General features: G+C 36.7%; 1 protein-coding gene across 1 annotated transcript; it reads left to right on the top strand.

Moving 5' to 3' along the window:
• Nucleotides 1–759: 759 nt before the first annotated feature.
• Nucleotides 760–17,335, top strand: MEIOC (meiosis specific with coiled-coil domain). The gene is made up of 8 exons (XM_020997744.1): nt 760–881; nt 2,778–2,912; nt 5,930–6,087; nt 8,563–8,667; nt 9,644–11,519; nt 12,251–12,385; nt 14,814–14,994; nt 15,565–17,335. Exons 1-8 carry the CDS (start codon nt 876–878, stop codon nt 15,792–15,794), a joined length of 2,826 nt encoding a protein of 941 aa, XP_020853403.1. The 5' UTR covers nt 760–875; the 3' UTR covers nt 15,795–17,335.
• The last annotated feature ends 216 nt before the right edge of the window (nt 17,336–17,551 follow it).

The following is a 17,551-nucleotide window of genomic DNA, read 5'->3' as shown; positions in this document are numbered from 1 at the left end:
CATGAACCTCGGAATCTGGTCTCGAGGTTGGCTACGGCTGTGATCCCAGCCCGGCCAAACCACTCCCTGGTCCCAGGGCTGGAGCAAGCCTGGCGCACAGCCTTCCACCGTGGGCTCGCTACCCAGAATTCCCTAGTTCTGCTGCTAAGGATTTTGGGAACTGCTTCCGCGAGCCGACCCAGGGGAGCAAGTCGCGTATTAGCATAAGGAGGTTAGGTGTGGCGGGTTTACTGGCCTCAGGACCCAAGTCATCCTGGGCCTCAGCCCCACCCATATTCCATACTCCCTCAACTGCTGCTAAAGGAGACGACCCTGCGTGCCAGGCACTAGTGCCTCCCTTCCCCGGCCCCTCCTCCTTCTCTCCCCCCATCGCAGCCTCCTCTAACCAATCACCACGCCGCCCCTGTCCCACCTCAGCCAATCCCGAGTCTTCATATTTTGCGCGGGAAAAGCCGAAGCCACGGGAGAGGCAGGAGCACGCTAACGGCCTCTGCCCTGTCTCTGGGGGAACAGGGTCTTGTTAGGAGATGCCCATTGGCTCCTGGAGGGACCAATCAGCTGTTGGGGAGAGGTAAGAGGACCTGGGAGGGAGGCGGGGGGAGGGGGCAGGCTGGAGGGGGCGGGGACGGGCCAGTGCCAGGTCGCGTGCCAGGTCGCGAGCCCTTGGGTATGAAATGTAACGGCCTTTCCCCCCCGGCCCCTCCCTTCCCCTCCGGCCCCCCCCCCTCCCCACAGACGGGCCTCAGGCTGCGCTGGGGGCGGAGGCGACGGCGGGAGCGACGGGGTGCGGGCTGAGGGGAGCAGCGGCCCGACGCCCCACCTCACTCCCGACCCCGGGAGCCGAGCCTAACCGCGGAGGGGCTGGGGGGCCCCCGATGGAGGTGAGAGGCGGAGGCGGCCCGCCCGGCCCCTGCCCTATGCACGCCAGCCCCCTCGAGCCCGAGGGAGGCAGGACAAGGGGATGGCGGGGTGTGGAGGTAAAGGGGGTCGGGGGACCCCGGAGCGGCTGGGCACGGGCACGGGCGAGGCGCCGGAAGGGAGGACGGATGGCCCGGGCCCAGCCGCTCCGCCGCCCCGTCAAACAGCCGGCATGGGCTGGAGCCGCGGGTCGGGGCGGGCTGCGGGGCTGCGAGCGCGGCAGGAACTTCGGGAAAAGAGTGCCGAGGCCTGGGGAGGGACGAGCTGCTCCGGGGGGGTGGGGGCGGGGCGAAGGAGCGGCGCCCGACGGCGGGGCTGACAGGACGGGAGACCCGAGGGCAGGGAAAGGAGCCCCTGAGGGGACGTGGGGCGCTTGTGAGGGAGGGGCCGAGGGAGCGCGGAGCTGGCGAGGTGTGAGGGAAGGGCTGAGGAGGTGACGGGATGTGGGGGCCCCGTGAGGGATGAACCGAGGAGGTGATGGAGGGTGAGGGAAAGGACGGGCTGGCAGGCCACCCTGGGGGCAGGTCTGAGGACTAAGAGGTGACAGCGGTGGTATGTGAGGAAGGACTGAGGGACTGGGGTGACAATGGCGGCCTTTGTGAGGGAAGGGCCGAGGAGCTGAGGTGACTGACGGGCTGTGGAGCTCTTGTGAAGGGAAGGGCTAAGGGGGACCAAGGAGGTGACGACGGCGGATTGTGAGGCCGGCTGAGGAGGAGACGACGGGGTGTGGGACCCTAGTGAGGAAAGAGGAGTGATGAGTTGAGGGGGCTCTGTGAGGAAAGAGAATTTGGGGGCGGGCTGGAGGACCGAGGTGACTAGATATTGGGCTCTTGAGGGAAGGGAATTTGGAGGCGATAGGGTGTGGAACTCTTGAGGAAAGGGCATTGAGGAGGACTGGAAGTCAGGATCAGGCCCCCTAAGGGAGAATATGGGGGTTGGGAGGATCTTGAGCTCCGGGTCTAGGTTCCCTATAATGAAAGACGAGAGGAAAGGAAGATGGACGGAGGTGACAGCGCCTAAAATAGCACAGCACCTTGTTCCGTGTAGTAGGCGCTTAACAACTAACGGTGGAATTCACATGGGTCTTTTGAAGAAAATGGCTTGTTGAGGGACTGGGGTCCAGAGGTGACACTATGTGGGGACCTGGAAGATTGGAGCTGACAGGTTCCAAGACTCCAGAGGGGGGAAAAGGGTCTGTGTGACTGACTGGAGGACAGAGCTGACGGTGTCAGAGGCCTCTCAAGGTGGGGGATGGGGGTGGGAGAGAAGAAAAGGATTTGGGAGGGGCTAGAGTGAGTTGACGTCGGAGGAAGATGCCAAAAGATATTTGACTGCGTTTCCGCATAGTTTTAATGAAGTTAGCTGTGTAGTCTTGTACCTCTGTCTTCCTTCCCTTTTTCTTCCCATACTTATTGGGAAGTCAGTGGGATCTCATTACACGGATTCTGGGACGTACTTATTAGCTGGGAGGAGCGACCCCCAGTTGCAAATAGAGATTTGAGTTTACCTCGAGACCAGAAGAGCCAAGAGCAGAGTTGGAAAGGAAAGATCCTTTGCTCACCATCCCACCGGGCCCCAATGAGCCCACCGGACTCATGGAATGGATACTGTTTGGCTTCTTTAATCTTGTCTAAAAAGTTTAGAAAATGGATGAGGAGGAGGAAGAAGCAATTTGGTGTTGGGGAAGTGAGATTTGAGGAGAGCGAGCAGTTAAGGGTTACAAATCAATTGCTTGTTGAAGAATAGAAATCTGATTCCTTTTACAAAAAAAATTGGTAAATAAATCTTTGGGCCGTAGTTCATTGGGTACAACATTTCCCTTCATTATTCATGCTTTTCTTTTCGATTCCTGTCTGCAGCCTAAAGTCGCTTTCCGTGGAGGTGCGAATCGCTGCTGGAACATTAATGCAGATACCAGCAGCCGATTAACTGATGTATTCAACAGTGTGATGTTGACTGGCTCCACTTCCTTCTATGATTGCTACAAATCACAGGTTCATTAATAAACTTTAATTCCATGTTAAAAGGTTAAGGAATGTCAAGTATACCAAATTATTACAATTAAATTCATCTCCACAGACTATCCAACTCATAGTGTTGATGAATCTCTGGTTAGAAGAGGAGCTGAGAATTTGCAGAATACATACCTTTGAAAATTTGTTCTATTGAATACTTAGCATTTTTTATTAAATGTTTTCATCCTATCCTCAGTTTAATGTGACCACAAAAATGTTAAGGAAACTCTTTTACATTAATTTCTTAACTTTGAAGACTCTTTTAAGCATATTTAAAAGCTATTTATTATAGGCCTACATAAATCCAAACATCAGGTAATTTAAGGGTAAAAGTTTTTATTAGCTTCTTGCTCTTTTTTGATATCTTGGATTGTGTGCTACTATCTACTTTTCTCTCTTAAAACTTGCTTTAAAAAGGTAACCTATTAGTGTAATTAAAATTACTGTCATTTGAAATTTTCATTAGGTCAGGTTGTCTGAATGTGTAGAAATATTCCTCATCATTACAAAAATGAGCTTAATTTAAAAGTGAGTGAAGTTTCACTGCCCCAAAAAATCTGTACAATCAGTGTTCTAAATGGGGATAATACTTGCCTACCTCATAGGGTGTTTGTAAGAAAAGTGCTTTGTAAACTTTAAAGTGCTATATCTAGTAATAATAATAATAACTCACATTTAGAGGCTGGTAGCTATCCAGACTATTTAGTTTTGTCCACACTGGACATCTGCATGTTACATTTGTATACATATTTTAGCTGGAAAATGATCCAGATGTTTCATGTATTTATAAATGGATCTCTACCACATTGATTTAGTATTGAAGTACTCCCTGGCAAACTAAGCTAAAAATTGACCTTTAAAAAAAAGTTGGATTTTTTTCCCAAGTCTGGATAAAAATTCATTTACAATGCAAAATATAGTTGAAATGAAAGAACATCCTCAAAACATATTTGGGTCCAGATACCAGGGCTTCACCATTGTAGACATTAAATGAAAGTGATTGATTGGCTAAGTATTTCACTACAGAATTGAATAGTAAAAATGAACAGTTGGACTAAAAAGTGGGCTAAAAACAGCGAGTTTGAACAAGTTAAAACTAAAAATGAGTAGATTAATCAATACCAAGTACCTAAGCATAAAATAAAATAAAAAACCTATAAATTTAATACCACTGGAATTCTGGAAAGGTAAAAATTTTAGTGGAACTTTCATTTTCAGTGAAGTAGTTGTTCTGCACCTCATTTTACTCAAGAAGGTTCTGAGGTATAGGTTCAAAATAATAATCATAGTCAAAATAAAACAGCAAACGCTACAAAATAATTTGAGCTTCTGAAGATGGTTTTAAAAAGAGCTCTTTTTAAACATATTTAAGTGTTGACTGTATTACTAACATTATAGCCATCATTATCCTGTGCTTTGAGTTACTGATTGTTTCAGTGACATTGATTAAGATGGTAATAGTTAACAAGAAAATTTAATTTAGAATAAAATTAAAAAATCAAAATTGTACAAATAAAGTATTTTTAATATATGTTTAATTTAAATCATGGGCAAAATTATCCATAGGAATAGTTTAGTTTAAAAATACTTTTAACCAGTTTCAGATCCCTTTGTTATTCTTATTTATTTATTTTTATTTTTTAGTGAGGCAGTTGGGGTTAAGTGACTGCCCAGAGTCACACAGTTAGGAAGTATTATGTGTCTGAGGTCACATTTGAACTCAGGTCCTCCTGACTCCAGGGCCAGTGCTGTATCTACTGAGCCACCTAACTGCCCCTTCCCTTTGTCATACTATTTTTATTGTATTTACATGTTACTTAGGGTTAAAGGTCACCTCTAGCTTTATCATTTCCTCTTTGTAGGACTGAGTGAATCTATAATTTTGGAGTTCACTTATAAAAATTTTCTATTATTAATAACTTAAAATTAGCTTTATTACATTTCAAACATTGTTAATGAAGTATATATATGAGCCTATGAATTTTGTTGTTTATTGTATTTTGTTACAATTTTCTTTACAAAAACCTGAGCTGGAGCCCTTCAAATAGTGAAAGTTATTAAATTTTTTAAAAATACAAGTGGTAAATGAATAGAGTGAGAGACAGGTAGTGTTGTATAGTAGAAACAACAATAATAAACATAAGTGCATACTGAGTGAATCACAATATGTGCTGGCAGAGATACAAAGTTTAGACAAGGCATTGTCCCTGTCCTCAAGGGACCTTCAGTCTAGTAGAGTGCTGTAATACACAGTATTTTATGACCATGGTATTAGAAAGTTACAAAACATAGTGCTTTGAGGACTGAGTGGGATGTCGTTACTGGGGAGGAATCAGGGAAGACTCCACAGAAGAGTTGGCATTTCAGTTAGACTATAAAAGATGGACAGGAATAGGAATTCAACAGGTGTAAAGAGGGAGGAAGAGGGGAGCGAGAGAACATTATAGAAGTAGAAACAGCTTTAAAATTTTATTGTTGGCCAGCACTGGGCTGAATCTGAAAACCTAAGTTATAGTCCTGGTGCTGCTACTCATCAACCTAATACACTGGGCAAGTCATTTTATCTCCAAAAGACTCAGTTTCCTTATCACTAAAATAGAGATAATACTGGTCTTACCTGTCTCTGATAGTTGTTTTGAAAATCAAATGAGATATATGAAAATACTTTTGTAAACAACAACACGGAAATGTAAAGTGTTACTTTTTACCCACTTTTTTCAGATGAGATAGAGCATTTCAGTTATATAATTTGTGCAGAGGCAAAGTCTAAGAGATTTCTAGATGAAAAATGAAAAATTCAGTCACTGTACATATTCAGCTATACAATGACAGCTACAGTCCCTTAAGTACTGATTTAAGGTTATATCTCTCAAATTCTGTTGTGTTCTTTCTGCTTATATTTTTTATCACATAACTAACATTCTGTCAATAGCAGAATACAAGAAAATAAATGCAGTACTTATAAATATTACTAAAATGTTTTTTATAAATTTCAGAGTGAAGACAATGTAGATTTACGGCAGACATATACTCCACTTTCTTCATCCACAGAATATTCAAGTTCTGTTGATTCTTCCCTTTTCCAAGCACCATGGTCAACATATGGAGATGATATCAAGCAACCTACTAATTCTCAAATCAATGTAAAGAACAGGTAAATTAATGAATAAGACATATAAGTTTAAATTAGGTTTTAAGTTGAATAAAGTCATTTGCAAATTAGAAGGAGGGAAAGATTAGGGTGAACAAAATATCCAATTACTATGTTTACCAGCTTAATTTAACTATATGTGGCATGTAAATACACAGGCCCATTTTACATTTCTTTTCAAGATGAACCACAATATTATCAGAAATCATCTAGTTTTGGAGGCATATTGGAGGACTATATATTTCTATTTGCTGTTCTAAATTGCATAAAAATGAAACCTTTGTATAGAGAGGCTTCACATATAACGCTGATTTGATTATACAATGGATCATATCTACTAAGTACATAAAGATATATATTCTACTTTTTTTCCTATAATACAGACATCCTTAAACTCTGATGTCAGCCATGTGACTCTATACCAGGATTGTGATTGGTTGGCATTAGTTTTATTTATTCACTGTTTTAAAAATAACTTGAACAGGCTACCTTCAATAAAATTATTAATTTAATAGCTATTTGGTATCTTTTTCATTTTTTCCCTTGTAGTAAGATATTTAATAAAATCTGATTTAGGAGTTCCCATTTATGAAGTTATCTTTTTTATTAGGTTAAAAAGTATTGGTCTCCTTATCTTTCCATCTCCCTAGGTTTTCCTTTATAAGTCTTTGGTAGTTAGTCCATTAACAGATTTATCAAAAGGATGATACCAGAAAAAACACACTTTTACTTGACTTTGACCCTTAATTAACAAGAGGCAGTATATACCATTTAGAGTTATTTTTAACTTTGGTTCTTATTAATTGAAAAATACTGGAACTTTAAAAAAAAATTAACTCAAGGTAAAACACCTAAGATGCTAGTCCTATTGGAAATTATCTCAATAAGATAATTTACATGAAATAATTTTCAAATGTAGAGAGCTATACAGATAATAGATATTATATCTAAAATATCTCAACACTAAAATTTTTAAGGAAAAGAATTTTTTTATAGTGAGGAAGGGGAAGAAAAATTATTGTTTAGAACATAATTAGCTTCTGTTAAACTCCTGTGTTCTAGGCACTATGCTAATCATGTGTGGATACAAAGACAAAAAAACTGAAAGTTCTTGCTCTTAAGGACAACAGCAATAATTTATCTAGCCCAGGAGTTCTGATTAGCTTCCCCTCCACCCCAGATTTATTGGGAAAGTTCTACATTTCAGAAAATTCAGGGACTATATATAATTCACAAATTTTACAATGAGAGGGCTACATTTGATTACCTGTAAGGTCTCTTCTAGCTCTAAATCAGCAATTCTCAGATTCCACATTTACTGCTTTTTCTACTGTTCTTAACCTGAGGTCCATGAACTTGTTTGGAAGACTATTTTGATAACTGTATTTCCATAAAACTAGTTTCCTTTCTAATGCTATGTGTCTTATGCATTTAAAAAAATATTTTTAAAAAAGTTGCCTATACACTTACCAGATTGCTATAGGGGTCCATGATACAGGTTAAGAATACCTGAACTAGGCCAGCTCTTTATTTTACAAGTAACTGAAATCTAAAGAAGTTAATTTTTGGCCCAAGTTCACACAATTAGTTATTAGTAGCAAAACTAGGTCTAGAAACCTAGGTCCCTTGACTAATACTGTACCTACATTAGTCCCTTTAAAGTCCTGAGTGATTTGTTTGTTTTTTTGGGTTGTGGGTTTTTTTGGGTTTGTTTTTTTTTTTGGTGAGGCAATTAGGGTTAAATGACTTGCCTAGGGTCACAAAGCTAGTGAGTGTTATGTGTCTGAGGCCACATTTGAACTCAGGTCCTCCTAACTCCAGGACCAGTGCTCTATCCACTGTGCCACCTAGCTGCCCAAGTCTTAAGTTATTTGAAGGAAGATTTCAGTATTACTCTGGATATACTTCATTTTCAAAATTTGGGGGAAAGTACTGAATAAAGAATCAGGTTCAAATATTTTATAAAGAAACTAAGTAGGTGTTGATGGAATAAAGGGTTATAGGACTTGAAAGTGGCTTTCAGCAATAGCTGAAGTATATGGGTGATTGGACATCACAGAACAGAAAATTATATCTCCTTTAGTCTAAAATGTACAGTATTGGTGTATAGAGAAATGGCTAGGAAGTAGTTATATATTATGAATTGGCTATATGGTTTGAAATGAAATGGAAACCACAACTACCTTGCAAGTAGAACTCAATGCCAAAGTGAAAAATGTTATTCTTTTAGTTTCTACCACTGTTTGAGATGCAAAAATAAATTCATTCCAAGGGTTAAATATTAAGATAATGGTAGTAAGACTAGAAAAAGACAATTGTGAGGATCAAATGAGATAATAAATTGTAAAGCACTTAGCACAGTGCCTGGCACACATAGTAAGTGCTATATAACTGTAAGCTATTAATATTACACTGTATTACAGGATAAAATAATTTACAAGTGCTATTTAGTTTTCACCAACTGTGATTTGTTTTTAGGATTCAAACTGAAAGAAATGACTATGGCAGTGAAACAGACTTATATGGACTTGTGTCTAACATTTTGGAAGAACAAGATAAATCACAGCCATATTTTGCTGAGGGGTTAGTATGTTATATACGACCATTTAAGAAACTTTTAAGCTGCATATATTGTCTGAACCTCATCCTTAACCTTCTTTTAGTGAATAGAGGATCATTTGGCAGTCAGAGACTTAAGTCATATTCACTTTTAGATTTAACTTCATTGATGTGATTCATTATAGCCCTGTTACTCAAAACCTCATTCTGTGTTTTCATTTTTTCAATTACTATTAATACCTTTTATTAGAAGAATTGTTCTTATAGTATTCAAAACATTTTGTCACATGGGCTAAAACTTGGCATTAGGAGTTTGTATAAATTCCAGGCATTTTATACATTGATTCCAAAGAAAAAACTTCGTGATTTCTATCCAGAAAGACATACGGATTTTATTTACAAAGTAAAATTAATTGTTAAAAAAGACACCTTACTTAATTGTTTTATTTGGTTGTGGAAAAATCCTACCCAGAAGCTATGGGTTTTGAATATTTCCTAAACAGGAACTTTGCAGTACATATGTAGCCAATTAAAATATTCTAATTTCAAATACAGCTTCATCAGAACACATCCCTTTTTATTATGAAAAAATATAGACTCTCCAGAACTTTATTTTTTCTTTAAATTAATTTTGTCTTTTATCAGTAAAAATAAGCCAATCAAAAGAAAAAGTCTTTTATGCTCTGCTCACTATATATAGTTAATGAGAAGCTATAGTGGGATTTTATTCATTGACTTGAGTTGCCCACAGGAAAAAGTACAATGAAGAGAGAGTGAAGTTAAGAAAGTTATTTCATTTATGTTATTTCCGACAGGAAATAGCTACCATTATCCTCTAAAAATTTCTGTGATATAAGTAAAAGGTTGATAATGTGCTGTGGATAATTGGAGAAGAGCTGAGTGGGACAAAATTGAGATACTGCAACTCCTTTCTCACATTCTCCACTGGGGAAAAGTCTTTAAAGTCCAAGTTGTAATTAAACATATTTACTTGTTCTAGGACCTGCTCCTCCAACTTAAAGTCAGTTTGGCCTGTGAATACAAGCAGATTTGCAGATCACCATGACCTCTTGTCAGAAACTAAAAGGCCAGTAGATACAGCCATCTCTCAACAAGCTTTTTATAGTGGCGAATCTGTCTCAGCAGTGGAAAAGCAGTACCTGCACAGTAGTAATCTCACACCACAACAGAAAATAGATGAACTTTATCATGGATTTACTAGCTTAGACCTTGAAGAGCAATGGATGTACCCCTCACGAAGTGATCATTCCAACTGTTATAATATTCAGACAAATGATACCACTAAGACAACATTCCAAGAATATCCATTTATCAAAAACTGTTTTACACCACAAGCTGGCCTGTCTGATATCATGAAAGAATCAGGGGTTGATGCTTACCCTTATGGAAGAGATAAGATGTGTGCCAAAGGGCTTGAGGCACCATTACAGCAAAAAAGGGCAGAGATATTTCTTTCACAATTCAATAGATACAATGAAAATGCAGATTATTGTAGATATCCAGAATATTCTCATCGCAATAAAGCTAAGCTAAATAAATGTTCAAATTTTAGTGTTCAAGATAACAAAAAATTAGCCAATGGAACACCTGAGACACCAGCTGTAGAAACAGACACATACACTAAGTTATTTCAAGTTAAACCAACAAATCAGAAAAAAATGGAGGAGACTATACAAGACCAACAGAATTTCACATTTTCAAAAATTACACCACATTTAACAGAAAAGCAGTTTACAAAGGAGGCAGCATTCACTGCTGATTTTGGGTTAAAGTCGGAATACGGTCTGAAATCTCACACAGCTTGCCCAGGTAATAATGATTTTGCTAGCGTCTCAGAAAAAGTACAGTTTTCTAAACCTGAGCCCCAGAATTCTGAATATTTTAAATCAGTGAATTTATTATTGAACTCAGCAACATCTTCAGGAGGCATCAACATAAGTAGGCCAACTTGGATGAATGTACAAACAAAAAACAGCACTCCTGTGCTATATCGAAATCAAGGTAACTTGATGAAATTGAATAGCCATTTAAATGCAGCCTCAAAAGGTGGTAGCCATTCTTCAGATTTTCCCCAACTATCATCTACAAATTTAACCCAAAATAGTAATTTGTTTCAGAAATATTGCCAAGAAAATCCTTCAGCATTTTCTAGCTTTGATTTCAGTTACAATGGTACAGAAAGAATTCAGTCTGTCAGTCATATGGAAGGACTGACCAAGACTGGGGAAGAAAGTCTCTTTGAATCAGTTACAGATAAAAAAATAAAGCAGCCAAATGGATTTTGTGATAACTATTCGGCTCAGCAGTATGGGATCATTGAAAATGTGACCAAACATAATTTTCAAGCTAAGCCCCAAACTGGACATTATGATCCTGAGGAAGGACAGAAGCATTTAGATGGTTTATCTCAAAATACATATCAAGATCTGTTGGAGTCACAAGGTCACTATAATAGCCACCGACAGGGAAGTGGAGACAACAATATTGTTAATAACCGTGTGAATCGTACACAAGCCTCGTGTTTTTCTAATAATTACATGATGGGAGACTTAAGGCATAATCAGAGTTTTCAGCAACTTGGTTCAAATAGATTTCCCTTGAGATCTACCCATCCATTTGGCCATTCTGTTGTTCCACTATTGGATTCCTACGATTTGTTTTCTTGTGACGATTTAAGTCACTTGTATCCTTATTTCAATGATATGATGTATGGTGATAATTCCTTTTCTGGTTTTGTGCCAACCTTTGGATTTCAAAGACCAATTAAAACCCGAAGTGGACCAGCTAGTGAACTTCACATTCGTCTGGAGGAGTGCTATGAACAGTGGAGAGCATTAGAAAAGGAGAGAAAAAAGGTAACACAAAAACAGCTATGTATATAGGAGTAAATTAATTGTAGTATGATGCCAGCTCTGTCAGTTTTCAGTATTATCACCACGTTAGTTCAAGAATAGCCTATCTTACTAATGAAGCTAAACTCTTTATTCTGTAGTGTTAAAAATTGCAGTGTGTTTTTACATGCACAGAGACGAGATAATACAGAAAAATTATCCCAGAAATAAACTAAAAGGACAAAAATCTTTAATATCAGAATTGAATTTGTGTCAATCTCAATGTTGAAAAAACCATTAAAAATAATTTTGAGAAAAGATTACTAGTATATTTTACAAATGCTTTGTTTAGCAAAATAAGTATAGACTGCTATATGGAATAGCCAAAAGTGAACATTTTAGTATAACCATATGACTTAGAGACCTCAAGTCCCAAGTTATCTTCCTTAATTAAGCAGTTATTTACTTATTTACTATTTTTAAAGGAAATGAAAACTTCACATAGAGAAGCATTAAGATTAACATTAAGCATTAGATTTAATAGAATTTTTTAATCCTTGCATACCTCAGCAGATTGAAGCTTCCTTGGTACTTGACTTCAGTGGGCAAGTTTACATGCACTGAGTTTAGCCATAGAATGGTAAAGACTAGGCTTATATGGGATATATACATGTATGTGCATATGAAAACTATTATTCATTGTTTGATAATATTTTGAAAAAATTAGATGTCTAAACTTTTGCAATTTTTCTTAGACTGAATTGGCTCTTGCCAAGAACTATCCAGGGAAAAAAGTTTCCAGTACTAATAACACTCCAATTCCAAGGCTGACCTCTAACCCATCACGAGTTGATCGCCTAATTGTGGATGAATTACGAGAACAAGCCAGAGTAAGCTGTTTAAAAAAAAAACACCACCACTATATTTAAATTGGTTCATGTATTTTTTTAATATCTAAGACTTTTGAGGATTTTTAAAATCTCATTTGCATTAGATTTTTAAAAATAATTTTCCATGTTTTGTCTTAGCATAAAGATAAATATTTAGAAAGAAGTGCCATTTATTTAAAAGTTATTTTGAAAATAGTGAGGACCTTTATAAATCAAAAATTCCTTTACCAACAGCTTAAAAGATTACACTTCAACCTAAACTGGTAATTAACGAAGCTTTAATGGATAGAAAAATTTTTAAATATTTAGGAAGAACTTCTTCCCAAATATCAACACCAAAAATTTTCCCCAAATTTCTTACAAAGATAGCTTCAGTGGGGAGTTCACATTTGTAGTGTGCACACTGTAAAACATAAGGCTTGTAATTCTTAATTTTCTCAGCTATGCATCATTCATTCAGCTCATTCAATAAGCAATATATGCACCTAACTTTACATGATACTATAGAGTTATGTTCTTGGACAGTTGTGTAATATCGTATTTTTAAAACAGTAGGGAACTTTGCTGGAATCTTGAAATGAATCCTTTGTTATTGGGAATAATCATACACTTCCCCCCAAAAAACATCTGCTTTGTAATTTTTGGATTTTGGGGTAGTACTTTGTAAGTACTTCTTTAAAATCTTATTTAAAAGTTAAAACACTTTCCAAGTAGAACTTTTAAACATGCCTTTGAAGTTATAAAATTAAGTGTTCAAAAAAATCAGGTTATCTCTGTGACTTAACAGAAGCTTTTATGAATCAAGAAATAATAAGTAGAGTTGACTTACATTTATTTCCTAATTGTATCCTTTGTCCTTAAGCTGTTAATATAAACAAACTATTAGTCTCCCTCCCTAGAAGCAGGCTTGTTTTTTTCAGTTCTTATAGACTATTGAACCTGTTTATATCCAATCAGTTAAAATTTTCAGAAAATGTCTTTTTAATCCAAGGGAAATATTTATGCTGAGAAAAATGTCCAGCAATTTAAAATAAACTAGAAATGTCATGGATTGCATTTAAATATTATCATGTTAATTTATAATTTAAAAACTAGTTTATTTTTATAAAAATTACTTCTGGTTAAAATCTATATAGCTCTATGGTAAGCTTCTTATAATAAAACAAAGAGTCATAAGAAGAGAGGATCTAAAAACTAGAATGCTCCTTCTAGTTATACATTAACTTACAGGCTTTGGGTACATAAGTTTTAGTAATTTTATTATAGATAAATAGCAATGTTATTCAGAAATATTCAAAGGTTGAAACTGCTTTTGGTTATACAACTTATGTAGTTTTCCAGTGTTTTTTATTTTGTGGGATTTTTCAGAAACCTATAAAACGACATAAAATTTCATCGCATTTTCTTTTCCTTATCCTTTAAGTAGCTCTTTGCTTTTCTTAAACAATAATAATAATAATAATAATAATAATAATAATAAGTTATTGGCTTGTGGTTTTGGTGTAGTGTTTTGTTTTCTAGGAGTCTAAGATGTAGTGAAACACTTTCTTTTCTCCTATAAACCTGTTTTCTTGAGAGAATCTATGGGCCTGATTTGACATACGCTCAATCCAAAAAGACATGATTTTGATAAGTCAAGAAGCAGTGACTCAGTGATTTCAGCTTCTCAAGGGTTTTTTAGAACAACTGTGCTCTACTGTATGTAGTTAGAATCAGCAGCAGCTAGCTTCTGGGGACAGTTATTGATTTGCTCTGTGAAATCCTAATTGTTAGAGAAAACTACTCACTGTTTTAAGAACTTGAAGCGAACCATAGAACAGTCCACATCTATGTGGCTTGCATCTCCTAATGTTTCAAAAGAGTGTATGCCTACTGAAATGAAAGTGACACTATAGAAACATTTTTTAGCATAGTAACCAATAGGAATAAACTGCTTTCTTCCCAAATTTCTTTGGGTAATGTTTACAGCTGTGGAATCTTTTAACAGTCACAATAATAAAAATCCTATCTCATTCTGTCTTCACATCTCTAAGAAGTAGGTAGGGGAGAGGCTTTATTTCCATTTTCTGCAGATGGGGAAATAGATTAATATGACTTAACAAGTTCAAGGTTAATCAACCTAGGAGACCTTCCTTTGAAATTTAATGCTTTTTATATATGAAACCTATTTGCTTAAGATGTTCCCCCAAGTGCTAAAAAATATTAGCCCCTTGTCTTATATCTGCCTATTATTAACACCTACCAATAAATTTAACCTTTTCAATGTTGCTAAGTTCTTGAAGTCAGACACTGAAACTTCTGAGATGAACTTTTAATAGCAGATAAGTGATTTTAATGTTCTTCTTCAAATACGAATTTATTTTTGCTGAAGTTTGAGGCAAGGAATTATGGTTATATGCCTTACCTAACTTTAAAATACTTCCTACAGGTTGTGGCTTTACTTGGCAAAATGGAACGTCTTCGAAGCTCTCCCCTTCATGCCAATATTTCTACTGCTCTTGATAGACACTTGGAGTCTATCCACATTGTACAGTCACGTAGAAAGGATGAAATTGTAAATGCTTCAAATCGGCAAAGGCAAGGAGTTCTTAGATGCCAAGATGACAGAGGTACCAATCAATATTCCTTCTTTGGTAAGATGATACTAAGTCTAGAGTGTTACTATAAGAGTACATTAATTTTATGTTCGATCAGAGGCTTAAGGAACATTTCTAAAACTTTAGCTAGCAGTAGAACTTGGAGTAATTAGACAAATTTAACTAAGATTTTAAAAACTCAGAAGAAACGCAATTCTGATAACTTTTTACATCCTTCAGAATTAAAAAGTGTTCCTTTTAGCTTTTCTTTGGAAGCCTTTTGACTTCTATTTGTGCAACTGAGACAAAAATCAGTGCCCCAGATAAAGCATAGGTCATTTTCCCTAGTAATCACAAAGAAACAAACAACAACCAAAAGAACTCCAAAAAACCCACACCCATACTTAACAACAGAATGTCTTTAGCTCAGGAAATAGCCATCCTTCTTGAATAGAGTAATATTATAATCAACTTTACTTTGGCTATAATGCCAGATGGTTTTTTTTGTTCAGTTGTTTTTTGTTTTGGTTTTTAGATTTCAGGAATTTCTTAGATGGTATCTAACATGGACTATATTTAAAATGTATTTAACTTTTTTTTTAGATGTATTTGCCCTTGCCTCAGCAATTAAAGAGATGTGCGTGGCTACTCGGAAAGCACGCACTACCCTATGGTGTGCACTGCAGATGACCTTGCCCAAAACAGCCAGTACTGCTGGCCAAGCAGATGTGGAGAAGGCTTTACAGGATATAGTAAACTGTGAAGATAAAGTCCATGAAAGTATAAATAGCAGCAATCCTATGAACCAGAGAGGTGAAACAAACAAACGTTAAGGAAATGCCAGCAAAACGTGACGAATAAAAGCTGTTAAGTAAATGCATCAAGACATTCTAAAGTAATTTTAATGAACTTTTCAAGCTTGAGAATTTCAGTACATTAATTTTCTCCCAGATTTAAAGTTAATACCTTAATGAAGTTCGACTTCTATTTTTAAAAAAAATCTAGAATACTATTTCTAATGGATCAGAATAGTTAAAAGTGAACTCTCAAAGGTAAAGTTGACTACTCTACGAATTCTAGCTAGTCAAAGATAACAGGTTAGTTTAAGTAAAATGAGTATTTCCTAACAACTAAAGTATTACTTAAACCTATTCTGCAGTGCAGGTAAACGCAAATGTGAAATTCTTCTAGATGATAAGTTTCATTTAAGTTTGCCTTAGTAAGTAATAATTCCAAATAATGAATTTAAGTGACTGTAACCCAACTAGGACTACAGTCTTGTAACCAAGACAAGTTTTGATTGTGATATAAAAGCGTTTTCCTTGCAAAACTGGATAATACCTGGGAACCAAAGGAAAACAAGGCTGTACCCAATATTCATGTAAAAATTTAATATTAAAATACTACCATATTTATAAATTTGAAATCTTAGCGCATAAATTTATGGAGGGAATTGCATCTGATTCTCCTAAATTAGTGATAAAAGTGCCAGTGTAAAAACCATGCAAGTTACTGAATATAAAACCTGTTCAAATCATTTGTATATATTCTTTAAAATTTAATTATAATATCAATTATTAAATGTTGCCAATTTTAAAGTATTTAAATTGAATCAAAACATAACATTTCCATTATCTGGATCTTTTAGAAAGACTTGCTGCACAGCAACTGAAATAATGATAGTTCTAATACCCTTGGTTTTGCTGCTTTTAAGAGGGTATCACGAGGTTCTAAAATGTATTTTTTTTAAAGTTACTCTTTAGCTAGTTTGGTTTACAATTGGTTAGTGTATATTTTGTGTAGTTGTGTTCATTAGTTTGCTTCTGTATTTTTTTGAGAGCTCCTGAAAGCTTGGCTTTTTCTGTTTCTCATCACTTAATATCTTTGTATTGAACTTGAATAATTTATTCATTAATATTAAATGTTGGTATTATGTGGCTCAGAAGACCTTGGGTTTTAACAATTCTAGCATGAGTTAAACTATAATATAATGTACTGATGAAATTTAATTGAACTACCCTTGGCTAGAAACACTGATGTTTTAAATGTCAGTGTTCTTCCTAGTTTTAGAAATCCTGGTATGCAAAAAAAGGAGTGTAATCACACCACATAAATTTTCTTTAGATGATGTGCGGAAGAAACTGATTGAGAATGCAGGAGAAACTGTAGTGAAACCATTTTGATCATTGATATGCCTTAAAAGAACTGCCCGAATGAATTACATTGAGGGTAGCCAAATAAAATATATCACCCCACCACAGTCACTGCACAGAAACTGGTTAAGTTTGACATAAGACATGTTGGATGTTATGAAAACAAATACTGTACTGAATTTAGACTGTCAGGTAAGAAATAAATTAGCATTTGTTGAAAATGTCTGATATTATTATTCAACATTTACATCCCTGATACAGCTAGCTAACCCAAAAGCTGGTTCATTCACTGTGCTCATTAGGAAACCTTGTAACTAAATTTACATTAAAATTTGGTGAGTATTGTTGCTAAGTAATTTTGAATGAGTATTTGTGTTGTATTTGGGTCTCAAGCTGAATATACTAGTTGCTAAAATGCTAGTACCTAAAACTGAAGC

The sequence above is a fragment of the Phascolarctos cinereus genome, unplaced genomic scaffold (genome assembly GCF_003287225.1).
Source record: "Phascolarctos cinereus isolate Bilbo 61053 unplaced genomic scaffold, phaCin_HiC Scaffold_5;HRSCAF=322, whole genome shotgun sequence".
Taxonomy (NCBI): Eukaryota; Metazoa; Chordata; class Mammalia; order Diprotodontia; family Phascolarctidae; genus Phascolarctos; species Phascolarctos cinereus.
This window is presented reverse-complemented; position numbering and strand designations above follow the sequence as displayed.